Genomic DNA, 27,488 nt, shown 5'->3' with positions numbered 1-27,488 from the left:
TACGGTCAGACAACAACTATTACAAACATTAAATCTGATTAATGTTTTTTTATATGTGCCTTCCGATTACAGCGGTGTGGATGAGACCATAGTTTAGGTGAGGCGGCCGCTATGTGATCGGTAAACGTCTGGTACAGTATCTCTCACTATCTTTACAAAAGTTTTGATTATTGACCGTATCAAAACTTTCATAACCACATAATGTATCGCTAAATGGTGCGACAACCTTGTTGATGATATTAATCAGTAGACCGACCACCCCCCCCCCCTACGAGTTATAAACGGTTCGCTCCAAAGTGCATGTTGTCACATGTAGACTCTGGCTCAGTGTCTGGTAGTTGAGAGTTCAGTCCCCTGCTTGTGTCCAACACGGGAACTTTCGACTCGCTGCTTTTAAGTCTTTTTTTTTTGGGGTTTGTTGTTGTTGTTGCAGTAGCTATGTTTTTGCAACAAAAAAACAACAACTTAAAAGACGATTTAGCATTTCTAACTTTAAGTTGGTGTGTTAGTTTGTCAAGTATTGGACCATCGAGATGTGCAGCTTGATTCTCGTGAGTTATAACACTGTTTAGCTACTATATTAACACTGTTTAGCTACTATAGTTACACTGTTTAGCTACTATAGTTACACTGTTACTATAGCTACTATAGTTACACTGTTTAGCTACTATAGTAACACTGTTTAGCTACTATATTAACACTGTTTAGCTACTATAGTAACACTGTTTAGCTACTATAGTAACACTGTTTAGCTACTATAGTTACACTGTTTAGCTACTATAGTTATAACACTGTTTAGCTACTATAGTAACACTGTTTAGCTACTATAGTTATAACACTGTTTAGCTACTATAGTAACACTGTTTAGCTACTATAGTTATAACACTGTTTAGCTACTATAGTAACACTGTTTAGCTACTATAGTAACACTGTTTAGCTACTATAGTTATAACACTGTTTAGCTACTATAGTAACACTGTTTAGCTACTATAGTAACACTGTTACTTTAGCTACTATAGTTATAACACTGTTTAGCTACTATAGTAACACTGTTTAGCTACTATAGTAACACTGTTTAGCTACTATAGTAACACTGTTTAGCTACTATAGTTACACTGTTTAGCTACTATAGTAACACTGTTTAGCTACTATAGTTATAACACTGTTTAGCTACTATAGTTATAACACTGTTTAGCTACTATAGTAACACTGTTTAGCTACTATAGTTATAACACTGTTTAGCTACTATAGTTATAACACTGTTTAGCTACTATAGTAACACTGTTTAGCTACTATAGTTATAACACTGTTTAGCTACTATAGTTATAACACTGTTTAGCTACTATAGTAACACTGTTTAGCTACTATAGGTACACTGTTTAGCTACTATAGTAACACTGTTTAGCTACTATAGGTACACTGTTTAGCTACTATAGTAACACTGTTTAGCTACTATAGTTACACTGTTTAGCTACTATAGTAACACTGTTTAGCTACTATAGTAACACTGTTTAGCTACTATAGTAACACTGTTTAGCTACTATAGTTATAACATTGTTTAGCTACTATAGTAACACTGTTTAGCTACTATAGTTATAACACTGTTTAGCTACTATAGTAACACTGTTTAGCTACTATAGTTATAACACTGTTTAGCTACTATAGTAACACTGTTTAGCTACTATAGTTACACTGTTTAGCTACTATAGTTACACTGTTTAGCTACTATAGTAACACTGTTTAGCTACTATAGTAACACTGTTTAGCTACTATATTTACACTGTTTAGCTACTATATTTACACTGTTTAGCTACTATATTAACACTGTTTAGCTACTATAGTTACACTGTTTAGCTACTATAGTAACACTGTTTAGCTACTATAGTAACACTGTTTAGCTACTATAGTAACACTGTTTAGCTACTATAGTTACAACACTGTTTAGCTACTATAGTTATAACACTGTTTAGCTACTATAGTAACACTGTTTAGCTACTATAGTAACACTGTTTAGCTACTATAGTAACACTGTTTAGCTACTATAGTAACACTGTTTAGCTACTATAGTTATAACACTGTTTAGCTACTATAGTAACACTGTTTAGCTACTATAGTTACACTGTTTAGCTACTATAGTTACACTGTTACTATAGCTACTATAGTAACACTGTTTAGCTACTATAGTAACACTGTTTAGCTACTATAGTTACACTGTTTAGCTACTATAGTTACACTGTTACTATAGCTACTATAGTAACACTGTTTAGCTACTATAGTTATAACACTGTTTAGCTACTATAGTAACACTGTTTAGCTACTATAGTAACACTGTTTAGCTACTATAGTTACACTGTTTAGCTACTATAGTAACACTGTTTAGCTACTATAGTAACACTGTTTAGCTACTATAGTAACACTGTTTAGCTACTATAGTAACACTGTTTAGCTACTATAGTAACACTGTTTAGCTACTATAGTTATAACACTGTTTAGCTACTATAGAAACACTGTTTAGCTACTATAGTTACACTGTTTAGCTACTATAGTTACACATTTTAGCTACTATAGTTACACTGTTTAGCTACTATAGTAACACTGTTTAGCTACTATAGTAACACTGTTTAGCTACTATAGTAACACTGTTTAGCTACTATAGTAACACTGTTTAGCTACTATAGTAACACTGTTTAGCTACTATAGTAACACTGTTTAGCTACTATAGTAACACTGTTTAGCTACTATAGTTACACTGTTTAGCTACTATAGTTATAACACTGTTTAGCTACTATAGTTACACTGTTTAGCTACTATAGTTATAACACTGTTTAGCTACTATAGTTACACTGTTTAGCTACTATAGTTATAACACTGTTTAGCTACTATAGTTATAACACTGTTTAGCGACTATAGTTACACTGTTTAGCTACTATAGTTATAACACTGTTTAGCTACTATAGTAACACTGTTTAGCTACTATAGTTATAAAACTGTTTAGCTACTATAGTAACACTGTTTAGCTACTATAGTTACACTGTTTAGCTACTATAGTTATAACACTGTTTAGCTACTATAGTTACACTGTTTAGCTACTATAGTAACACTGTTTAGCTACTATAGTAACACTGTTTAGCTACTATAGTTACACTGTTTAGCTACTATAGTTATAACACTGTTTAGCTACTATAGTTACACTGTTTAGCTACTATAGTAACACTGTTTAGCTACTATAGTTACACTGTTACTTTAGCTACTATAGTTACACTGTTTAGCTACTATAGTAACACTGTTTAGCTACTATAGTAACACTGTTACTTTAGCTACTATAGTTACACTGTTTAGCTACTATAGTTACACTGTTTAGCTACTATAGTTACACTGTTTAGCTACTATAGTAACACTGTTTAGCTACTATAGTAACACTGTTTAGCTACTATAGTAACACTGTTTAGCTACTATAGTTACACTGTTTAGCTACTATAGTAACACTGTTTAGCTACTATAGTAACACTGGTTAGCTACTATAGATAGTTACATGTTAGCTAGGAGAGTCTAGGTTAGCATGCTAGGTAGCTGTGCTGCTAGGCTACCAAGCCATCTAGCTGGCTGCATAGAAAGCTAGCTAGTAGTAAACGTGCTTACCCCGAGGTAGGCTTATGTCAAAGACAAATAATTGTGTGTTTGTATGATTTAACAAGTTATTATTCAGTCATTAAGCTTGCTATGTAACTATGTCTGATAGGAAGGAAAAAGTTACAGCTACAATGTTTGCTACTTTGCTCCCTTTTGTCTAGCCAGTTGTGCAGCCTAGTTATTAGTAAGCATAGAAAAACAACTTGTATATTAGCGAAGATGTTCATGAGATAGCTGTTTGAGTAAAATGGTCTCATTTGTCAAATTTGTTAGCAATTGATGTGTGAAAATGTTGCTACATTTCATCACAACTGTCAAAGAAATGGAGGTTGAATGTTCTTTATTGTACTGCGGATAACACTTTTCTGTAAAACTAACTAAAATGTGTTTACTAGCTCTGCCTTCGAGGAGCATGGCTTGGACTCAGTAGTAGCTAGTTTTTATGGGTATCTACTACTACCAACTAGCCTCTACTATAGCAGTCTGCTAGCTAGTGGTGTTATGTTGCAAAGTCCTGCTCTGCGAGATGCCTTTCTCTTTTCAAAACCATGTCATTGCGTTAAGCGACTTTATCCAGGAGAGATTTTGTCGGGTCTGAACTTGGCTTTTGTACTGCTGCGTTGCTGTCCCCTTAAATCAAATCAATCCAGAATGAACTGTAGGAAATAGGGGAGTTCTTGTTCACTTTTTAATGGCTGTTGTAATTAATTGGGCGCATTGTTACTATCATTTTCATCCCATGACTTTGACAAGCAGATCCTGTGGCAGGAACATGTATCTTTTGGACCATAAAGTATCAAGCAGCATTTATAGACGTTAACATTTCACTTATTCAGAACTTATTTTACCATAAGAGAATGTTCATAATGAATAATGTTCCTCTCAGGTAGGTCGGGTTGACATGCTACCCAATATAACGTGGACCCATAATGTGGTCAAGGACAGGATGTTGGCTTGCTATTCAACTTTCTCTATTAACAATGTGTAGGACCATGATATTTAGCCTGTATCTCAATACTGTACTTTTTTTGCTGATCAACATCAGTTGTCAGATGAGAGAGAGAGAGAGAGCGAGAGAGAGAGAGGGATCCAATAAGGTAGTTGGTGATTGCTACGCCAACTAGTTTTTCGAAGCAGGTCTCTTCATATTGTGTTATTACTTACTAGCAGTTTGTGGCCTTTCCCCCCAAGGTTAAAGTGTGTGTGTGTGTGTGTGTGTGTGTGTGTGTGTGTGTGTGTGTGTGTGTGTGTGTGTGTGTGTATGTGTGTGTGTGTGTGTGTGTGTGTGCGTGCGTGCGTGCGTGTGTGTTCCGTAGCCTCATTGTAACATTCGGTGGTCTTCTGCAACACCAACCTGCCTGCCAAACTCCTTTCCTTTTCAGAGGGGCTTTGGAAACAACCAGACCTAGATAGTTTATGTGCGTTGCTTGGGCCGTATATTTAGGTAGTTATTAAACCTTATCATAGTCATTTGAGGAAGTGGAGCCAGAGAAGGGGATCGTTCATGGTAAACAGGCGTTTTGAGTCATACGTTAACATGTGGTATTACACCTCTTGATCTGTATCACAACTGGATGTGAGAACATGTCGACAGTTGTGGTTTAGTTATTACAGTGACAGGGCTCCGTTTAGCCGAGGCAGCAGGACAGAGTGTTGCGATGACTCTTGCGGTTATTGTCCATGTACGCTATTAAATAGGTCAGTGACAATGCAGTTAGACGTGTTTTTTGTTGTTGTTTTTTTAAAAGGTTGATTGGGAGTGTCTCGAGATTACTCACAGTACCTCACCTTCCCGTGGACTAGATATTTGGCCTAATGCTGACAAGCCTAACATTTTAGAAAAGGGACTCTTAAGCCTGTGTCCTAAGTCGTTCCCCTATTCCCTTTATAGTGTACTACTTTTGGGCCCATAGGGGCTCAAAGTAGTGGACGATATAGGGAATAGGATGCCACTTGGGATGTAGCCTTCTTCCCATGTTATCTTATGACATTCAATAGGCCTGCCCTACCTGCAGTGTAGGTTGGCCCTGTTATTTTAATGGGCATATTCATGTCGACATTGACAGGGCTGGTGGAAAGACATGTTGTTTAAACACCTCCACCATTCTCTCGTTTCTGAACCATGGAGGCCTGTATAGACGTCAACCAAACCGGTGCTGTTGTTTCCTAACCCACGGTGTTGTTTCCTAACCCACGGTGGTGTTGTTGTTTCCTAACCCACGGTGTTGTTGTTTCCTAACCCACGGTGTTGTTGTTGTTGTTTCCTAACCCACGGTGGTGTTGTTGTTTCCTAACCCACGGTGTTGTTGTTTCCTAACCCACGGTGGTGTTGTTGTTTCCTAACCCACGGTGCTGTTGTTGTTTCCTAACCCACGGTGTTGTTGTTGTTTCCTAACCCACGGTGTTGTTGTTGTTTCCTAACCCACGGTGGTGTTGTTGTTGTTTCCTAACCCACGGTGGTGGTGTTGTTGTTTCCTAACCCACGGTGGTGTTGTTGTTGTTTCCTAACCCATGGTGTTGTTGTTTCCTAACCCACGGTGGTGTTGTTGTTTCCTAACCCACAGTGTTGTTGTTGTTGTTGTTTCCTAACCCACGGTGTTGGTGTTTCCTAACCCAGGATGTTGTTGTTGTTTCCTAACCCACGGTGCTGTTGTTGTTTCCTAACCCACGGTGCTGTTGTTGTTTCCTAACCCACGGTGTTGTTGTTTCCTAACCCAGGGTGTTGCTGTTGTTTCCTAACCCACAGTGTTGTTGTTTCCTAACCCAGGGTGTTGCTGTTGTTTCCTAACCCAGGGTGTTGCTGTTGTTTCCTAACCCACGGTGTTGTTGTTTCCTAACCCACGGTGTTGTTGTTTCCTAACCCACGGTGTTGTTGTTTCCTAACCCAGGATGTTGTTGTTGTTTCCTAACCCACGGTGTTGTTGTTTCCTAACCCACGGTGGTGGTGTTGTTGTTTCCTAACCCAGGATGTTGTTGTTGTTTCCTAACCCACGGTGTTGTTGTTTCCTAACCCACGGTGTTGTTGTTTCCTAACCCAGGATGTTGTTGTTGTTTCCTAACCCACGGTGCTGTTGTTGTTTCCTAACCCACGGTGCTGTTGTTGTTTCCTAACCCACGGTGCTGTTGTTGTTTCCTAACCCACGGTGCTGTTGTTGTTTCCTAACCCACGGTGTTGTTTCCTAACCCAGGGTGTTGCTGTTGTTTCCTAACCCACGGTGTTGTTGTTTCCTAACCCACGGTGTTGTTGTTTCCTAACCCATGTATACAGTGCTGTTGTTGCAGGCTGTAGGCCTTCTTTATATAAAGTAAACCCACTAAAAAGCAGGCCTCTTTGCCTTGGCTGCCATGGATAGGCTTGCTGGGTGGGTCTTTGTGTTTATGGTAAGTGGCTGGGGCAGCTGCATGCTTATGAAACCATTACTGTGTCCCACTAGTCTCTCAGACATGGCTCAGGGCCTCCTAAACCCTAAACCATTACTGTCTCCCACTAGTCTCTCAGACACGGGTCAGGGCCTCCTAAACCATTACTGTGTCCCACTAGTCTCTCAGACACGGCTCAGGGCCTCCTAAACCATTACTGTGTCACACTAGTCTCTCAGACACGGCTCAGTGCCTCCTAAACCATTACTGTGTCCCACTAGTCTCTCAGACACGGATCAGGGCCTCCTAAACCATTACTGTGTCCCACTAGTCTCTCTGACACGGCTCAGGGCCTCCTAAACCATTACTGTGTCCCACTAGTCTCTCAGACACGGGTCAGGGCCTCCTAAACCATTACTGTGTCCCACTAGTCTCTCTGACACGGGTCAGGGCCTCCTAAACCCTAAACCATTACTGTCTCCCACTAGTCTCTCAGACACGGCTCAGGGCCTCCTAAACCCTAAACCATTACTGTGTCCCACTAGTCTCTCAGACACGGCTCAGGGCCTCCTAAACCCTAAACCATTACTGTGTCCCACTAGTCTCTCAGACACGGCTCAAATTGTTTTTGACGCACAAAACAATTTAGGCAACAGGGGATCTTGATTCAGAAGGGGGTTGAATATCCGCTGTAACCATGAAGCTTGATCTTGACATGTAGCTGCTTAGCTAGCAAGTTAGCAAACCAGATGCATAGCTGGAACCCTCTTAGATGTCCTATAGTTTTATAAAGCAGTAGTGTAGCTTCGCAGTACCGCACGATGAGGGTGCACCCAACCTAGATGTTTCAGTATGGTAGAATGGCATTCTACCATGGGAGAACTATAGTGTCATGTCCCCAAGTCAACTTCAGGGAAACCTAAGACGATGTCTAGTCGTCTCCTCTCTGTGATGTGGTCGTCTCCTCTCTGTGATGTGGTCGTCTCCTCTCTGTGATGTGGTCGTCTCCTCTCTGGTCGTCTCCTCTCTGTGATGTGGTCGTCTCCTCTCTGTGATGTGGTCGTCTCCTCTCTGGTCGTCTCCTCTCTGTGATGTGGTCGTCTTCTCTCTGTGATGTGGTCGTCTCCTCTGGTCGTCTCCTCTCTGTAATGTGGTCGTCTCCTCTCTGTGATGTGGTCGTCTCCTCTCTGTAATGTGGTCGTCTCCTCTCTGGTCGTCTCCTCTCCTCTCTGTGATGTGGTCGTCTCCTCTCTGTAATGTGGTCGTCTCCTCTCTGTGATGTGGTCGTCTCCTCTCTGGTCGTCTCCTCTCTGGTCGTCTCCTCTCTGTGATGTGGTCGTCTCCTCTCTGTGATGTGGTCGTCTCCTCTCTGGTCGTCTCCTCTCTGGTCGTCTCCTCTCTGTGATGTGGTCGTCTCCTCTCTGTGATGCGGTCGTCTCCTCTCTGTGATGTGGTCGTCTCCTCTCTGTAATGTGGTCGTCTCCTCTCTGTAATGTGGTCGTCTCCTCTCTGTGATGTGGTCGTCTCCTCTCTGGTCGTCTCCTCTCTGTGATGTGGTCGTCTCCTCTCTGTAATAAGCCTTTAGCCGGCCAAAAATAGGACTAATTGATGTACTGTTATCTCCGGAGCACTTTAACCACCAAAATCCTGCTTTGACAAATTTGAATACTTTTCACCAACACAGACCTAACTGTCAAGGTTCTGGTATCATACAACCCGTTCACCAACCCAGACCTAACTGTCGAGGTTCTGGTACCATACAACCCGTTCACCAACCCAGACCTAACTGTCAAGGTTCTGGTATCATACAACCCGTTCACCAACCCAGACCCAACTGTCAAGGTTCTGGTATCGTACAACCCGTTCACCAACCCGGGCCTAACTGTAAAGGTTCTGGTATCATACAACCCGTTCACCAACCCAGACCTAACTGTCAAGGTTCTGTATCATACAACCCGTTCACCAACCCAGACCTAACTGTCAAGGTTCTGGTACCGTACAACCCGTTCACCAACCCAGACCTAACTGTCAAGGTTCTGGTATGGTACAACCCGTTCACCAACCCAGACCTAACTGTCAAGGTTCTGGTATCGTACAACCCGTTCACCAACCCGGGCCTAACTGTCAAGGTTCTGGTATCATACAACCCGTTCACCAACCCAGACCTAACTGTCAAGGTTCTGGTACCATACAACCCGTTCACCAACCCAAGGTTCTGTATCATACAACCCGTTCACCAACCCAGACCTAACTGTCAAGGTTCTGGTACCGTACAACCCGTTCACCAACCCAGACCTAACTGTCAAGGTTCTGGTATCGTACAACCCGTTCACCAACCCAGACCCAACTGTCAAGGTTCTGGTATCGTACAACCCGTTCACCAACCCAGACCTAACTGTCAAGGTTCTGGTATCGTACAACCCGTTCACCGACCCAGACCTAACTGTCAAGGTTCTGGTACCGTACAACCCGTTCACCGACCCAGACCTAACTGTCAAGGTTCTGGTATCGTACAACCCGTTCACCGACCCAGACCTAACTGTCAAGGTTCTGGTATCGTACAACCCGTTCACCGACCCAGACCTAACTGTCAAGGTTCTGGTATCGTACAACCCGTTCACCGACCCAGACCTAACTGTCAAGGTTCTGGTACCGTACAACCCGTTCACCAACCCAGACCTAACTGTCAAGGTTCTGGTATCGTACAACCCGTTCACCAACCCAGACCTAACTGTCAAGGTTCTGGTACCGTACAACCCGTTCACCAACCCAGACCTAACTGTCAAGGTTCTGGTATCGTACAACCCGTTCACCAACCCAGACCTAACTGTCAAGGTTCTGGTATCGTACAACCCGTTCACCAACCCGGGCCTAACTTGTCAAGTCTCAAGGTTCTGTATCTTACTGGTATTTTAATAGTGAAGATTTGCTGATGTAGCAACAAGAGGTCTGAAATGGGTTTTCTTTTATCTCAGTCTTTTTAGTGTTCCCACTGTTCCTGTCCTGTATACCATGTCAACATAGACCATCAGGACATAGGAAGACGTCTAGGGCATATGAACCCGAGGTACATGAGATGACGTGTGGATCATTTCCAAGCTGAATGCAGCGCTGAAAGGAATGTACCAGCAGCCAATAGCTAAGGGACAGAGTTAGCTAGTAGAGACATTTCAAGAACATGACTGGTTCTTCTCAAGCACTAGCCTCTGGTCCCAGATCTGTTTCGCCAACTCCTATGGTCATTCTCACACGTATGACAATGACCGTAGAGGTTGGCAAGACAGCAGAAACTGATCTGGGACCAGGCTACTTGATCACCAGCTAGCAGACACTAGGATTAGGCTACAGTACAGACGAGGGCTACAATCCTGAGACCATTTGACCCAGTCCCTGGGGCCCTGGTGGAACACAGCCGGGTCTTTGTTGGAACACAGCCGGGTCTTTGTTGGAACACAGCCGGGTCTTTGTTGGAACACAGCCGGGTCTTTGTTGGAACACAGCCGGGTCTCTGTTGGAACACAGCCGGGGCCCTGGTGGGACACAGCCGGGTCTCTGGTGGGACACAGCCGGGTCTCTGGTGGGACACAGCCGGGGCCCTGGTGGGACACAGCCGGGTCTCTGTTGGGACACAGCCGGGTCTCTGTTGGAACACAGCCGGGGCCCTGGTGGGACACAGCCGGGTCTCTGTTGGGACCCAGCCGGGTCTCTGGTGGAACACAGCCGGATCTCTGGTGGAACACAGCCGGGTCCCTGGTGGGACACAGCCGGGTCTCTGGTGGGACCCAGCCGGGTCTCTGGTGGGACCCAGCGGGTCTCTGGTGGAACACAGCCAGGTCTCTGTTGGAACACAGCCGGGGCCCTGGTGGGACACAGCCGGGTCTCTGTTGGGACCCAGCCGGGTCTCTGGTGGAACACAGCCGGATCTCTGGTGGAACACAGCCGGGTCCCTGGTGGGACACAGCCGGGTCTCTGGTGGGACCCAGCCGGGTCTCTGGTGGGACCCAGCGGGTCTCTGGTGGAACACAGCCAGGTCTCTGGTGGAACACAGCCGGGTCTCTGGTGGAACACTTACCCAGCGTCAGATGAACTAGTGGATACTGTTTGTATATGTCTCTGTGTGCAGTATGAAGGAAGTAAGGGGTAGTTTTGCGAGCCAATGCTAACTAGCCAGAATCTCACATTTATCCCTTTTTTAAAAGTTGTAGATTAGATCTGATGCTTACAGCTTCTGGTCACCAATAAGCTTCCTACTAATTACCAGTAGAGTTATCCTACTGTAGACCTATATAGGCTACTTTGTTGTCCCATCGATTTCAGTTAGGGGGGCTATTGTCAAATGTGGAGTCAGAGTATCACGGGCTCTGGTCAAAAGTAGTGCACTATATTGGGAATAAATACGGTGTCATTTTAGGCCTCAGATGTTCTATGTAGGTCAGTTCTCAGTTTGAAATGGTTTCAGAATATTGAATGATTTGATCCTGTGAACTAGTCTGTTGGGTGTTTTCTAATAAGGTAATCACAGAAACCCTGAACTGAAAGCTAGTATGTGTCAGTAGGTTCTGGGGAGAGATGATGAGGGGGGGATCTGAACTGAATGACTACCGACCGGGTAGCGCTCTCTTCCGTCGTCATGAAGTGCTTCGAGAGGCTAGTCAAAGACCACATCACCTCCTCCGTCCTCCCCGACACACTCGACCCTCTCCAATTCATCTACCGCCCTGGCAGCTCCACCGATGACACAATCACAATATGACCGCACGCTGCCCTCACCCACCTGGATAAAAAGAACGGATATGTGAGGATGCTGTTCGTTGACTTCAGCTCGGCCTTCAACACCACAGTGTCCTATCGGTTCGTTACAAAGCTCACGGCCCTGGGTCTGAACTCCTCCCTGCGCAACTGGGTCCTGGGCTTCCTGACGGGCCGCCACCCAGGTGGTGAAGGTAGGAAACATTACCTCGTCTACACTGATCCTCAACACGGGGGCTCCACAAGGTTGTGTCCTCAGTCCCGTCCTGTATAACTACGACTGCGTGGCCTCACACCGTTCCAACTCCATCATCAAGTTGGCTGACGACGTGACAGTAGTAGACCTGATTACCAACAACGACCAGACGGCCTACAGGGAGGAGGTAGACACTCTGACAGTAGTAGACCTGATTACCAACAACGACCAGACGGCCTACAGGGAGGAAGTAGGCACTCCGACGGCGTGGTGCCAGGTAAACAACCTCTCCCTCAACGTTAACAAAACAAAGGAGCTAATTGTGGACTTCAAGAGGAACAAAGCTGGACACGCCTCCATCCTCATCAAGGATGGAGGTCAATAATTTCTAATTCCTCGGCGTACACATCTCCGAGAAGCTGAAATGGTCTAACCACACGGACACCGTAGTAAAGTGACAACAGCGACTCTTCAACCTCTGGATGCTGTAGAATTCCGGCCTGTCCCTGAGGGCCCTCAGTGTTCTACAGGAGCACCATCGAGAGCATACTGTCGGGCTGCATCACAGCCTGGTACAGCAACTCTACCGCCGCGGACCGTAAAGGCTCTTCAGAGGGTTACACGTGCAGCCGAACACACCATTGGTCCCTACAGGACACCTACAACACCAGGTGTCACAGGAAGGCCAAGAACATCATCAGGGACCCCTGTCTCCTAGAGATGAACATATATTGGTGCGAAAAGTGCAACTCAATCCCAGAACAACAGCAAAGGACCTTGTGAAGATGCTGGAGGAAACAGGTACAAATGTATCTATATCCACAGTAAAACGAGTCCTATATCAACATAACCTGAAAGGCTCAGGAGGGAGCAAGGAAGAAGCCAATGCTCCAAAAGCGCCATACTACGGTTTGCAACTGCACATGGGGATAAAGGTCGTACTTTTTGGAGAAATGTCCTCTGGTCTGATGAAACAAAAATATAACTGTTTGGCCATAATGACCGTCGTTATGTTATAGGAAAAAGGGGGAGGCTTGCAAGCCAAAGAACACCATCCCAACTGTGAAGCACGGGGGTGGCAGCATCATGTTGTGGGGGTGCTTTGCTGCAGGAGGGACTGGTGCACTTCACAAAATCGATGGCATCATGGTGAAGCGAAATTATGTGCATATATTGAAGCAAAATCTCAAGACGTTCTCAGGAAGTTAAAGCTGGTCGCAAATGGGTCTTCCAAATGGACAGTGAGGTAGGCCTTGAAATACATCCACAGGTACACCTCCAATTGACTCAAATGACGTCAATTAGCCTATCAGAAGCTTCTAAAGCCATGACATAATTTTCTGGAATTTTCCAAGCTGTTTAAAAGCATGTAAACTTCTGACCGACTGGAATTGTGATACAGTGAATTATAAGTGAAATAATCTGTCTGTAAACAATTGTGCATGACAAGTAATTTTTCCAACAAAAGTAGATGTCCTTACCGACTTGCCAAAACTATAGTTTGTTTCAATCATTTTGAATTATTATCATTCAATGATGCAAAACATCATACAACTGTATTTCTGCCTGCTAGCTCAGATACCATGAGACCATGAGATGACCCTGGGAATCGATGCTAGCTCAGATACCATGAGACCATGAGACTACCCTGGGAATCGATGCTAGCTCAGATACCATGAGACCATGAGATGACCCTGGGAATCGATGCTAGCTCAGATACCATGAGACCATGAGATGACCCTGGGAATCGATGCTAGCTCAGATACCATGAGACCATGAGATGACCCTGGGAATCGATAGAACATTTCTCAGAGACACAAATATGATGTAACATTTTTTTTTAAGGCTCTCTTAAACTGCAGTCTCAACTTGTTCTCTACAGGATCACACTAACGCATAATGCAATTCTTCTAACTGAATAGTCTCCCCATGTCTCAATTTGTTCTGTACTGAACACAGAAACCTTGCAGCTCTGCTCCTATCAGCTCCAGAACAGTTCAGGGCGACCCAGCTCTGCTCCTATCAGCTCCAGAACAGCTCAGGGTGACCCAGCTCTGCTCCTATCAGCTCCAGAACAGCTCAGGGTGACCCAGCTCTCCTCCTATCAGCTCAGGGTGACCCAGCTCTCCTCCTATCAGCTCCAGAACAGCTCAGGGTGACCCAGCTCTGCTCCTATCAGCTCAGTGTGACCCAGCTCTGCTCCTATCAGCCCCAGAACAGCTCAGGGTGACCCAGCTCTGCTCCTATCAGCTCCAGAACAGCTCAGGGTGACCCAGCTCTCCTCCTATCAGCTCAGGGTGACCCAGCTCTGCTCCTATCAGCTCAGGGTGACCCAGCTCTCCTCCTATCAGCTCAGGGTGACCCAGCTCTCCTCCTATCAGCTCAGGGTGACCCAGCTCTCCTCCTATCAGCTCAGGGTGACCCAGCTCTCCTCCTATCAGCCCCAGAACAGCTCAGGGTGACTCAGTTCAGAGTATTCTACACCGTTGTGTATATCCATCCTCCTGTCCTCATTTGGTACTGTGGTTTCCTCTAGACCCAGTTGTTTCTCTCTGGTGTTTTAATGCACGAGATGGCCTTAGCTGTTTCAGCAACTCTATACACCTCAGAAATGCCACTGTTGAAAGGCTGACTGTGATCACAGAGGAAGTCTTTGTCTCCGTTCTCCATCACTAATCAAGCCCAATACTGCAGAGAGACGTCGCAACTTCTAACACCCCAAAATAGTCTGCCGCGGTCGAGAACCAGCTCGCTGGTTAAAACTGGCACATTTGCAGACCTGTTTATTAATGTGCACTGTCCCTGTAAAAACTAAAGTAACAGACAGCACTAGCAGCATGTCTAGTCTAGGTACTCCTGGGACAGCCAGACTGTCACTAACTTTAAGCATCAGCTGTCAGAGCAGCTTACAGATCATTGCACCTGTACATAGCCCATCTGTAAATAGCCCATCCAACTACCTCATCCCCATATTGTTATTTATTTTTTTGCTCCTTTGCACCCCAGTATCTCTACTTGCACATTCATCTTCTGCACATCTATCACTCCAGTGTTTAATTGCTAAATTGTAATTAATTCGCCACTACGGCCTATTTATTGCCTTACCTCCCTAATCTTACCTCATTTGCACAGACTGTATATAGATTTTTCTATTGTGTTATTGACTGTAAGCTAAAATATGTAACTTTTTTTCTGACCTGATCAAATTCTCATAGAAATGTGAGTTATAGATCTGTCGTTCTTATTGAAAGCAAGTCTAAGAAGCGGTAGATATGTTCTATGTGCACAATTTCTAGGCTTCGCGTTCTTAAGTTTCATTTTTTGCGTCTTTTTGGTTTTGTTTCAAACGGATGAAAATACAATATTTTTTTGTTTATTGACAAGATATTTCCCAGCGGTTAAGATGGTACAAACCCTAACCCGGACGACGCTGGGCCAATTGTGTGCCGCCCTATGGGACTCCCAATCACGGCCGGTTGTGATACAGACCACTGCACCAATCGGGAGCCCAATTAGGCAACCTATTAGAATTTTAGCAAACAGGAAATGGCGTGACGTCCTGTCTCAAGTTGCTGTGACTTGATGTGATCACTGTTAGGCCTAGTGATGGAGATCATGCGGTACGGTCACGATGGTCAGTCAGCCCCCTGCCGTCTTGTGACGAGTTTATATTCTGACTTCTCTCCTCTCTGTCAGCTCGTATTGTTTCCACTCTCTGTTCATTATGATCAAGACAAAACGCCTTTGTTCCACAGACAACAGCTCTCCCCCCTTCCTCCTCGCTCTCCCCCCTTCCTCCTCGCTCTCCCCCCTTCCTCCTCGCTCTCTCCCCTTCCTCCTCGCTCTCTCCCCCCTTCCTCCTCGCTCTCTCCCCTTCCTCCTCGCTCTCCCCCCTTCCTCCTCGCTCTCCCCCCTTCCTCCTCGCTCTCTCCCCCCTTCCTCCTCGCTCTCTCTCCCCTTCCTCCTCGCTCTCTCCCCCCTTCCTCCTCGCTCTCTCCCCTTCCTCCTCGCTCTCTCCCCTTCCTCCTCGCTCTCTCCCCCCTTCCTCCTCGCTCTCTCCCCCCTTCCTCCTCGCTCTCCTCTCTCTCCTGCCTCCCTGTTCTCTCCTCTCCCTCCTCACTCTCTCCTCCCTCCCAGCGCTTTCCTCCTCTCTGCAGTTCTGTCATTCATCTGACCCTCTCTTCACCCAACCCCTCTTCACACCCTCTGTGCAGTCCTCCTCTCAGCTCCTACTATCTTCAGACCCTCTGTGCAGTCCTCCTCTCATCTCCTACTATCTTCAGACCCTCTGTGCAGTCCTCATCTCAGACCCTCTGTGCAGTCCTCATTTCAGACCCTCTGTGCAGTCCTCATCTCAGACCCTCTGTGCAGTCCTCATCTCAGACCCTCTGTGCAGTCCTCATCTCAGACCCTCTGTGCAGTCCTCATCTCAGACCCTCTGTGCAGTCCTCATCTCAGACCCTCTGTGCAGTCCTCATCTCAGACCCTTGTGCAGTCCTCATCTCATCTCCTACTGTGGTTCTGGATTGAATGGATCTTGTCCAACCACTGACTTTCTCCTTTTGGTATCTGCAAGAGCGTGTCGTTGGAATCCTCAAATTCTGATGAGACTCTGACTGTGTCTGTCTGAGCTGAGCTGCAAGATAGCTTAAAACGCCTGGGTCTGGAGAGATGCAGTAGCCTGGTCCCAGATCTGTTTGTACGGTATCGCCAACTCCCGTGATCATTGTCATTTCCATTGCAAACAGATCTTGGATCAGGCTTACGAGAGAGCTCCTACAGAGGAGCCCCTTCAGGGATTCTTACTGACCGCCCCACAGTTCAGCTGGAACATGAGATCTGGGTTGATGGTCGTTCGAGAAATTAAGGTCCTGAACTCCAGAAATGGACAGAATTCTAATCCCTTTGATCGTCTGCGTGTTTCTGTCGACAGACGGAGTGACAGGAAGTAAGACATTCCAGGAGGCGCTGAGGATCGTCAAGATGGCCTCCACCACCAACCCCATTCACGGCCCAATGCGCTGGAACAGAGTGTGGCGGCGGAGATGCGGGGCGGCGTTGCCATGGTGATCATTTACGCACAAATTACTGGAAAAGAAGCCCGGGCGTCGACGATGTAAAGTCCAAAGTCAAAGAGACGGATTTGGAGCTGGTGAGAAGTTCTCCCCACACACACGCACACACACACACACACACACACACACACCGTTGTATATGACTTTGTTATTTGCGTATATTCTATGGGATTGTATGTTTGTACTGTGTTTAGTCAGTATGCTGATGTTAACCATCCTGTCAGTCGGTAGGAAAACACCAAGCTCAGTGTAGAATAACGTCTTCAAGCTGTCTAATCTAACTGCCACGTTCTTCACCATCCCAAAGATGGAACGGTTTACTGCCTTACAGTATAATAAATGATTGTCCTATTCAATATAAAGACTATCTATCAACCTATTCCACTATAAAGGGGAATATGGCTGTTCCATTTGGGATGCGTCCTGTGACTACAGCGGTTGGGTTTGATGCTGTAAGCCTTTACTAATGGACTTAGGCCTGACTTCTCTTGGGTTGAATTCACTCCAACTCAAAAGCATTGCTTTCTACTGCTATCATTTCCATTCAGGAAGTGATGGAAAACGCTCTTACATTATTTGAACATTACTCACTTGATTAAAATGGTAGTTTTTATTACATTGAATCATGATTGAATGGTAAAAGCTCAGCATGTTATCACGAGGGACTGAAGGAAGGCTGTGTCATGTAGTTCCTTCCGTTCCGGAGGCCTCTTGTTTCCTTCCATTCCGCAGGCCTCTTGTTTCCTCCCATTCCGGAAGCCTCTTGTTTCCTCCCATTCCGGAAGCCTCTTGTTTCCTCCCGTTCCGGAGGCCTCTTGTTTCCTCCCATTCCGGAAGCCTCTTGTTTCCTCCCGTTCCGGAGGCCTCTTGTTTCCTCCCGTTCCGGAGGCCTCTTGTTTCCTCCCATTCCGGAAGCCTCTTGTTTCCTCCCATTCCGGAGGCCTCTTGTTTCCTCCCATTCCGGAGGCCTCTTGTTTCCTCCCATTCCGGAGGCCTCTTGTTTCCTCCCATTCCGGAAGCCTCTTGTTTCCTCCCATTCCGGAGGCCTCTTGTTTCCTCCCATTCCGGAGGCCTCTTGTTTCCTCCCATTCCGGAAGCCTCTTGTTTCCTCCCATTCCGGAGGCCTCTTGTTTCCTCCCATTCCGGAGGCCTCTTGTTTCCTCCCATTCCGGAAGCCTCTTGTTTCCTCCCATTCCGGAAGCCTCTTGTTTCCTCCCATTCCGGAAGCCTCTTGTTTCCTCCCATTCCGGAGGCCTCTTGTTTCCTCCCGTTCATTAGTCTTCTGAAAAACAAAGGGCCGTTATCTATAAAGTCCACTACTTTTGACCCGGGCCCATAGGGTTCTGGTCAACAGTAGTGGACAATATCACTCAACCTTTAGAAACAACAAGGCTGGTCAACTCTGACTTGTGTTTCTCACCGGAGAAGAGAAGTGTTCAGAGTGAAAATTCTCCCTGTAATGTGGACTGAGTTTGCTCTCTGTCCACCTGAAACGTCATCATCATGCCCAATCTCAGGACTGATCCTCAGTTTAAAGTCGAGACTGGACTGACTATGACTGTGTCTTTTAAAGGGCACCCTATTTCTAATACAGTCACATGACTTTGGACCAGAGCTCTATAGGCCAATATGTAGTGGATAAGAGGCCATTTTAGATTTCCCCAGGGGGAATCCATTCCACAGTCACAGCTGCAGTCACCCTCTCTAACGTCCTCTTTCATGCCACATTTACATAGACCTACAAAAATACCACACACACACACACACACACACACACACACACACACACACACACACACACACACACACACACACACACACACACACACACACACACACACACACACACACACTGGTAGAGACTATTGTTTTTGTGGTTTGCAGCTGACCCATCTTTGCATTACATATCTAGGGGGTAGGTGATGCTAGCTTACACTTCCTGTTTCATTGTGTAGAGTTCTGTGTATGTACAGACAGAACGTTAAGCTCCAGTGGTGAGGTGACAGAACGTTAAGCTCCAGTGGTGAGGTGACTTGGTGACAGAACGTTAAGCTCCAGTGGTGAGGTGACTTGGTGACAGAACGTTAAGCTCCAGCGGTGAGGTGACTTGGTGACAGAACGTTAAGCTCCAGTGGTGAGGTGACTTGGTGACAGAACGTTAAGCTCCAGTGGTGAGGTGACAGAACGTTAAGCTCCAGTAGTGAGGTGACAGAACGTTAAGCTCCAGTAGTGAGGTGACAGAACGTTAAGCTCCAGCGGTGAGGTGACTTGGTGACAGAACGTTAAGCTCCAGCGGTGAGGTGACTTGGTGACAGAACGTTACGCTCCAGTGGTGAGGTGACAGAACGTTAAGCTCCAGCGGTGAGGGGACTTGGTGACAGAACGTTAAGCTCCAGTGGTGAGGTGACTTGGTGACAGAACGTTAAGCTCCAGTGGTGAGGTGACTTGGTGACAGAACGTTAAGCTCCAGTGGTGAGGTGACTTGGTGACAGAACGTTAAGCACCAGTGGTGAGGTGACTTGGTGACAGAACGTTAAGCTCCAGTGGTGAGGTGACTTGGTGACGGAACGTTAAGCTCCAGTGGTGAGGTGACAGAACGTTAAGCTCCAGCGGTGAGGGGACTTGGTGACAGAACGTTAAGCTCCAGTGGTGAGGTGACTTGGTGACAGAACGTTAAGCTCCAGTGGTGAGGTGACTTGGTGACAGAACGTTAAGCTCCAGTGGTGAGGTGACTTGGTGACAGAACGTTAAGCACCAGTGGTGAGGTGACTTGGTGACGGAACGTTAAGCTCCAGTGGTGAGGTGACAGAACGTTAAGCTCCAGTGGTGAGGTGACTTGGTGACAGACCGTTAAGCTCCAGTGGTGAGGTGACTTGGTGACAGAACGTTAAGCTCCAGCGGTGAGGTGACTTGGTGACAGAACGTTAAGCTCCAGTGGTGAGGTGACTTGATGACAGAACGTTAAGCTCCAGCGGTGAGGTGACTTGGTGACAGAACGTTAAGCTCCAGTGGTGAGGTGACTTTGTGACGGAACGTTAAGCTCCAGTGGTGAGGTGACAGAACGTTAAGCTCCAGTGGTGAGGTGACTTGGTGACAGAACGTTAAGCTCCAGTGGTGAGGTGACTTGGTGACAGAACGTTAAGCTCCAGCGGTGAGGTGACTTGGTGACAGAACGTTAAGCTCCAGTGGTGAGGTGACTTGGTGACAGAACGTTAAGCTCCAGTGGTGAGGTGACTTGGTGACAGAACGTTAAGCTCCAGTGGTGAGGTGACTTGGTGGAAGGGCTTTCCAACCCAAAGGGAGATGTTGTTTACTGATGTGATGTCTTGTGTTTCCACAGATCAAGGCAGAGACCATGAGCCTCCAGGGGACAGCACTCTTCTCTTGCGGAGTCATGGGTGAGTGTGGATATCATGGCTGTAGGAGTGGCCCATGGACTAGGCCCAATGGCTGTAGGAGTGGCCCATGGACTAGGCCTAATGGCTGTAGGAGTGGCCTAATGGCTGTAGGAGTGGCCCATGGACTAGGTCTTATGGCTGTAGGAGTGGCCCATGGACTAGGCCTAATGGCTGTAGGAGTGGCCTAATGGCTGTAGGAGTGGCCCATGGACTAGGCCTAATGGCTGTAGAAGTGGCCCATGGACTAGGCCCAATGGCTGTAGGAGTGGCCCATGGACTAGGCCCAATGGCTGTAGGAGTGGCCCATGGACTAGGCCTAATGGCTGTAGGAGAGGCCTAATGGCTGTAGGAGTGGCCCATGGACTAGGCCTAATGGCTGTAGGAGTGGCCCATGGACTAGGCCTAATGGCTGTAGGAGTGGCCTAATGGCTGTAGGAGTGGCCCATGGACTAGGCCCAATGGCTGTAGGAGTGGCCCATGGACTAGGCCCAATGGCTCTAGGAGTGGCCTAATGGCTGTAGGAGTGGCCCATGGACTAGGCCCAATGGCTGTAGGAGTGGCCTAATGGCTGTAGGAGTGGCCCATGGACTAGGCCTAATGGCTGTAGGGGAGGCCTAATGGCTGTAGGAGTGGCCCATGGACTAGGCCTAATGGCTGTAGGAGTGGCCCATGGACTAGGCCTAATGGCTGTAGGAGTGGCCTAATGGCTGTAGGAGTGGCCGATGGACTAGGCCCAATGGCTGTAGGAGTGGCCCATGGATTAGGTCTAATGACTCTAGGAGTGGCCCATGGACTAGGCCCAATGTGTTGTCGGCTATATGTTCCCCCCTGACTATTACCATGTTGTGTTTCAGAGACCGGCAGCAGGTGGGGTGACGCGGGTCTGGGCCTGGGGTGTTATGGAGCTCTGCATCACCAGAGACCCTCAGTGGAGTCCAGTTGCCTGGAGAACCTTTGGGATGTCCTGCCCTCTGAGGTTCTACCCCCCCACTACTACCAGAGCCCAGTCCGCTGGGGGGACAGAGACGCAGGACTGGGTCCCACCAGCATCACCTCCATCCCAGGCACCATCACCAGTCTGCTACAGGACCTGAGCCTGGGTGAGGCTTCAGCCGCTTCGGCCTCCTCACCCTCCACCGCTCCACCCTCCAAGCGCCAGTGCCGCTCCCTCTCCTGCTCAGAGGACCTGGGAGGCTGTCGGTCGGCCTGGAGGCCCCAGGGGTCCGGGGTGTGGACGGCTGTGGCGAAGAGGCGATGCCACAGCGGAGGAAGTGTCCAGAGAGGATTTGCAACAGGAGGAGGGACACGCTCTCAGCAGCTTGGGTTCCCTGCCATGCAGCGTAGCTCCAGCTTCAGCCTACCAGCTCGCTCCAACACCCTCTCCCTGGATCTCCCTGGCTTTACCCCCTGCTCTTCTTACTTCAGCGGCTTAGCCCCCCACTCTTACTCCTCCGTGTCCTCAGAGCCCCCCAGGCCCTTCCTCTACCTCTCTCATGAACAGATCTGCCTCCCAGAGATCCAGGGAGGCCCGGCGTCGCCCCTGAGCTCCCCGGACTCCACCCCAGAGATGAAGCGTCGTGCTGGGCAAGGGGGGCTGGCCCGGAGTCGCTCTCAGCCCTGCGTCCTCAACGACAAGAAGATGGGTATGAAGCGGAGGAGACCAGCCGACTCACACAAACAGAGGCCTTCTCTGGACCTGACCAAGATGACACAGGTTAGAAGGGGCATAATATCATGGGTTTACGTGTGCTGTAATTCATGCTAATTAGTAGACTAATTAACCTCTCTGGGCCAGTGGGACGCTTGCGTCCCACCTACTCAACAGCCAGTGGATATTCAAATACCTTAGAAATGCTATTACTTCAATTTCTCAAACATATGACTATTTTACACCATTTTAAAGACAAGACTCTCGTTAATCGAACCACTCTGTCCAATTTCAAAAAGGCTTTACAACGAAAGCAAAACATTAGATTATGTCAGCAGAGTACCCAGCCAGAAATAGTCAGACACCCATTTTTCAAGCTAGCATATAATGTCACAAAAACCAAAACCACAGCTAAATGCAGCACTAACCTTTGATGATCTTCATCAGATGACAGTCCTAGGACATTATGTTATACAATACATGCATGTTTTGTTCAATCAAGTTCATATTTATATCAAAAACCAGCTTTTTACATTAGCATGTGACTAGCATGTGACTAGCATTCCCACCGAACACTTCCGGTGAATTTACAAAATTACTCACAATAAACGTTCACAAAAAACACAACAATTATTTTAAGAATTATAGATACAGAACTCCTTTATGCACTCGCTATGTCCGATTTTAAAATAGCTTTTCGGTGAAAGCACATTTTGCAATATTCTGAGTAGATAGCTCGCCATCACGGGCTAGCTATATAGACACCCACCAAGTTTAGCCCTCACCAAAGTCAGATTTACTATAAGAAAAATTGGATTACCTTTGCTGTTCTTCGTCAGAATGCACTCCCAGGACTTCTACTTCAATAACAAATGTTGGTTTGGTTCCAAATAATCCATAGTTATATCCAAATAGCGCCGTTTTGTTCGTGCGTTCAAGACACGATCCGAAGGGTAAAGAAGGGTGACGCGCCCGACGCGTTTCGTGACAAAAAATTTCAAAATATTCCATTACCGTACTTCGAAGCATGTCAAATGCTGTTTAAAATCAATTTTTATGCGATTTTTCTCGTAAAAAAGCGATAATATTCCGACCGGGAGTCGTTGTTTTCGTTCAAAGAGAGAGAAAGTAAACATGGTGTTGGCTCGTGCACGCGCCTCCAGTCTCATTGTCCTCAGATCGACCACTATCCAAATGCGCTACTGTTTTTCAGCCATGGCCTGCAAAGTCACCATTCATCATTCTGGCGCCTTCTGAGAGCCTATGGGAGCGTTAGAAAATGTCACGTTATGCCAGAGATCCCCTGTTTTGGTAAAGATGATCAAGAAGGCCAAGAAATAGTCAGAGAGAGCGCTTCCTGTTTGGAATCTTCTCAGGTTTTGGCCTGCCAAATGAGTTCTGTTGTACTCACAGACACCATTCAAACAGTTTTAGAAACTTTAGGGTGTTTTCTATCCAAATTTCCAAACAATTATATGCATATTCTAGTTACTGGGCAGGAGTAGTAACCAGATTAAATCGGGTACGTTTTTTTATCCGGCCGTGCAAATACTGCCCCTTATCCCCAACAGGTTTTAAGGGGTCTGGACTCTCTACATGGTTTGGTGACTACATAAGGGACTGGAGACTCTCGTGAGTCTACATATCATGGTCATAACTCCAGTAGTCTCTTTGGGTCAATGACCTGAGAGTCAGCCTCAGTAAATGGCCAACCCAGCTGGAGGGTCTGGTCTGCTAGCTAGCTCAGCCACACTCTCAGCTGGAGGATCTGGTCTGCTAGCTAGCTCAGTCAGTCAGCCACACTCCCAGCTGGAGGATATGGTCTGCTAGCTAGCTCAGTCAGTCAGCCACACTCCCAGCTGGAGGATATGGTCTGCTAGCTGGCTCAGTCAGTCAGCCACACTCCCAGCTGGAGGGTCTGGTCTGCTAGCTAGCTCAAATCTTTCCTGTACTGTTGGGTAAACCAAACAATTAAAAAGGTCAAGATATATGTGTGTGTGTGTTTCTTCAACCACTATTATTGAACAAGTCCAATACTGTCCGTGTAGCCAGCGAAATATTGCATCTCCGTGGAAACCAACTGTAGAGTAACTGCCAATGCTGCTCATGGGGACTGACTGAGTATGTCTGTTCAATATCCTGCATGTTGTGTAAATCTCTCTCCTCTCTACCCCAGTCCAGTCCTGGTTTGCTTTAGTTTCTGCTTTTTCCTGTGTGACCAAAATAAATATTCATAACAAAAATGTTTTTGTTGTTGTTGTTTTTATCCACAGAAACTTCGGAATTTCCAAAGCCTCAGCTGCCCTGGGATCACTGGGGACGACAGCTATCAATCAACCCAGTGCCCGATCCCTCTGAGGACCACTGATCAATGTGAGACTGACTTCGCCTCCGCAGGCCATCAGGGATTGGACGATCCGACCGCCAGCTCCAAAGAGGGCGGAGTCGTCACCGGTGTCTCTAGGGAGGAGGATCCAGCCATCTCCATCGAGGAGCTGGATTGGCTGAGCTCCCCGGTCTGCGATGACGTGACAGCCACTGGCATTAGGAAGGATGTGTATCAGCTGGGAGGAGATCTGGACATCGATCAGATCGAGAGGAACTGAACCGGGCCGTGTTCATTAGGCACCAAACGGAAGAAAACAGACTGAAACGGGGAGGGTGAACCTGGATGTGTCCAATGAGAAATGCTGCAAAATGTTACTGCATATTTTTTTTCTCATGTTCCCGAATGAATATGACCCTGAGCTATACTTACCACCCTCAGGGGAATGAATGAATATGACCCTGAACTATACTTACCACCCTCAGGGGAAAGGGACTGAATGAATATGACCCTGAACTATACTTACCACCCTCAGGGGAATGGGACTGAATGAATATGACCCTGAACTATACTTACCACCCTCAGGGGAAAGGGACTGAATGAATATGACCCTGAACTATACTTACCACCCTCACGGGAAAGGGACTGAATGAATATGACCCTGAACTATACTTACCACCCTCAAGGGAATGGGACTGAATGAATATGACCCTGAACTATACTTACCACCCTCAGAGGAATGGGACTGAATGAATATGACCCTGAACTATACTTACCACCCTCAGAGGAATGGGACTGAATGAATATGACCCTGAACTATACTTACCACCCTCAGGGGAAAGGGACTGAATGAATATGACCCTGAACTATACTTACCACCCTCAGAGGAATGGGACTGAATGAATATGACCCTGAACTATACTTACCACCCTCAGAGGAATGGGACTGAATGAATATGACCCTGAACTATACTTACCACCCTCAGAGGAATGGGACTGAATGAATATGACCCTGAACTATACTTTTAGTCCATGTGAAGGGACCAGGCTCTGTCTAAACCCTGTAGAGTACAGTAGTCCATGTGAAGGGACCAGGCTCTGTCTAAACCCTGTAGAGTACAGTAGTCCATGTGAAGGGACCAGGCTCTGTCTAAACCCTGTAGAGTACAGTAGTCCATGTGAAGGGACCAGGCTCTGTCTAAACCCTGTAGAGTACAGTAGTCCATGTGAAGGGACCAGGCTCTGTCTAAACCCTGTAGAGTACAGTAGTCCATGTGAAGGGACCAGGCTCTGTCTAAACCCTGTAGAGTACAGTAGTCCATGTGAAGGGACCAGGCTCTGTCTAAACCCTGTAGAGTACAGTAGTCCATGTGAAGGGACCAGGCTCTGTCTAAACCCTGTAGAGTACAGTAGTCCATGTGAAGGGACCAGGCTCTGTCTAAACCCTGTAGAGTACAGTAGTCCATGTGAAGGGACCAGGCTCTGTCTAAACCCTGTAGAGTACAGTAGTCCATGTGAAGGGACCAGGCTCTGTCTAAACCCTGTAGAGTACAGTAGTCCATGTGAAGGGACCAGGCTCTGTCTAAACCCTGTAGAGTACAGTAGTCCATGTGAAGGGACCAGGCTCTGTCTAAACCCTGTAGAGTACAGTAGTCCATGTGAAGGGACCAGGCTCTGTCTAAACCCTGTAGAGTACAGTAGTCCATGTGAAGGGACCAGGCTCTGTCTAAACCCTGTAGAGTACAGTAGTCCATGTGAAGGGACCAGGTCATGTCTCTAGGAGTGAAAGGTGAAGGAGGGTCTCTGTCTGTTGTCTGTCTGGGCTATCAGCATTTCTCTCGTAGCCTGAATGCCTTATTTATAACAATGTACTAGGTATAAACAGAATAAACAGCTGGTTACTATAACGACGTACTGGGTATGAACAGAATAAACAGCTGGTTACTATAACGACGTACTGGGTATGAACAGAATAAACAGCTGGTTACTATAACGACGTACTGGGTATAAACAGAATACACAGCTGGTTACTATAACGACGTACTGGGTATGAACAGAATAAACAGCTGGTTACTATAACGATGTACTGGGTATGAACAGAATAAACAGCTGGTTACTATAACGACGTACTGGGTATGAACAGAATACACAGCTGGTTACTATAACGACGTACTGGGTATAAACAGAATACACAGCTGGTTACTATAACGACGTACTGGGTATGAACAGAATAAACAGCTGGTTACTATAACGATGTACTGGGTATGAACAGAATAAACAGCTGGTTACTATAACGACGTACTGGGTATGAACAGAATAAACAGCTGGTTACTATAACGACGTACTGGGTATGAACAGAATAAACAGCTGGTTACTATAACGACGTACTGGGTATGAACAGAATACACAGCTGGTTACTATAACGACGTACTGGGTATGAACAGAATAAACAGCTGGTTACTATAACGACGTACTGGGTATGAACAGAATACACAGCTGGTTACTATAACGACGTACTGGGTATGAACAGAATAAACAGCTGGTTACTATAACGACGTACTGGGTATGAACAGAATAAACAGCTGGTTACTATAACGACGTACTGGGTATAAACAGAATAAACAGCTGGTTACTATAACGACGTACTGGGTATAAACAGAATAAACAGCTGGTTACTATAACGATGTACTGGGTATAAACAGAATAAACAGCTGGTTACTATAACGATGTCCTGGGTATGAACAGAATAAACAGCTGGTTACTATAACGACATACTGGGTATGAACAGAATAAACAGCTGGTTACTATGACGATGTCCTGGGTATGAACAGAATAAACAGCTGGTTTGTATAAATTCTCTGCACTAGGACAAGTGGATGTCGTCCCAATCGGTCACCTAAACCCGATGCACGTTGGGGATCTGAGATAATTTGACCGGTGCAATCAATAAATGATTTATAATTACTAGGTCAATCAATATGGTAGTAGCTCCCGCCCCCTTTCCCTCTGATAGGCTAGGTGGAAGTTTCACCCTATTGCCTATACCAATCAAATCCTCTCCGTAGGGGCCTAGGGGCCTGTCTGGGATTGGGCTCTGTTTTCAACGC

At 46.5% G+C, this 27,488-nt stretch overlaps 1 protein-coding gene, 1 long non-coding RNA gene and 1 pseudogene across 3 annotated transcripts; all 3 read left to right on the top strand.

Annotated features, from left to right (window-relative positions):
- Positions 1 to 283: 283 nt before the first annotated feature.
- Positions 284 to 26,971, top strand: LOC115183939 (protein FAM53B-like; annotated as a pseudogene).
- Positions 8,411 to 9,906, top strand: LOC115183937 (circumsporozoite protein-like). The gene is made up of 2 exons (XM_029744919.1): positions 8,411 to 9,167; positions 9,203 to 9,906. Exons 1-2 carry the CDS (start codon positions 9,032 to 9,034, stop codon positions 9,904 to 9,906), a joined length of 840 nt encoding a protein of 279 aa, XP_029600779.1. The 5' UTR covers positions 8,411 to 9,031.
- On the top strand, positions 18,914 to 20,282 carry LOC115183940 (uncharacterized). 2 transcript variants are annotated; one of them, XR_003874128.1, is made up of 3 exons: positions 18,914 to 19,561; positions 19,665 to 19,783; positions 20,064 to 20,282. It is a non-coding gene; the product is annotated as an uncharacterized LOC115183940 (long non-coding RNA). The 2 variants fall into 2 exon arrangements; XR_003874129.1 differs by lacking the exon at positions 20,064 to 20,282 and having other exon boundaries at positions 18,914 to 19,186; positions 19,274 to 19,561; positions 19,665 to 19,876.
- Positions 26,972 to 27,488: the final 517 nt, after the last annotated feature.

This window comes from Salmo trutta, unplaced genomic scaffold (genome assembly GCF_901001165.1).
Source record: "Salmo trutta unplaced genomic scaffold, fSalTru1.1, whole genome shotgun sequence".
NCBI classification, from domain to species: domain Eukaryota; kingdom Metazoa; phylum Chordata; class Actinopteri; order Salmoniformes; family Salmonidae; genus Salmo; species Salmo trutta.
The sequence above is the reverse complement of the archived record's forward strand: the minus strand, read 5'-3'. Positions and strand labels throughout refer to the sequence as shown.

Excerpts from the sequence above, each read along its gene's own strand:
- LOC115183937 (XM_029744919.1), top strand. The coding sequence starts at position 9,032 with ATGGTACAACCCGTTCACCAACCCAGACCTAACTGTCAAGGTTCTGGT. Across the intron at positions 9,168-9,202 it reads ACCCAGACCTAACTGTCAAG|GTTCTGTATCATACAACCCG; the intron begins GTTCTGGTACCA and ends CACCAACCCAAG.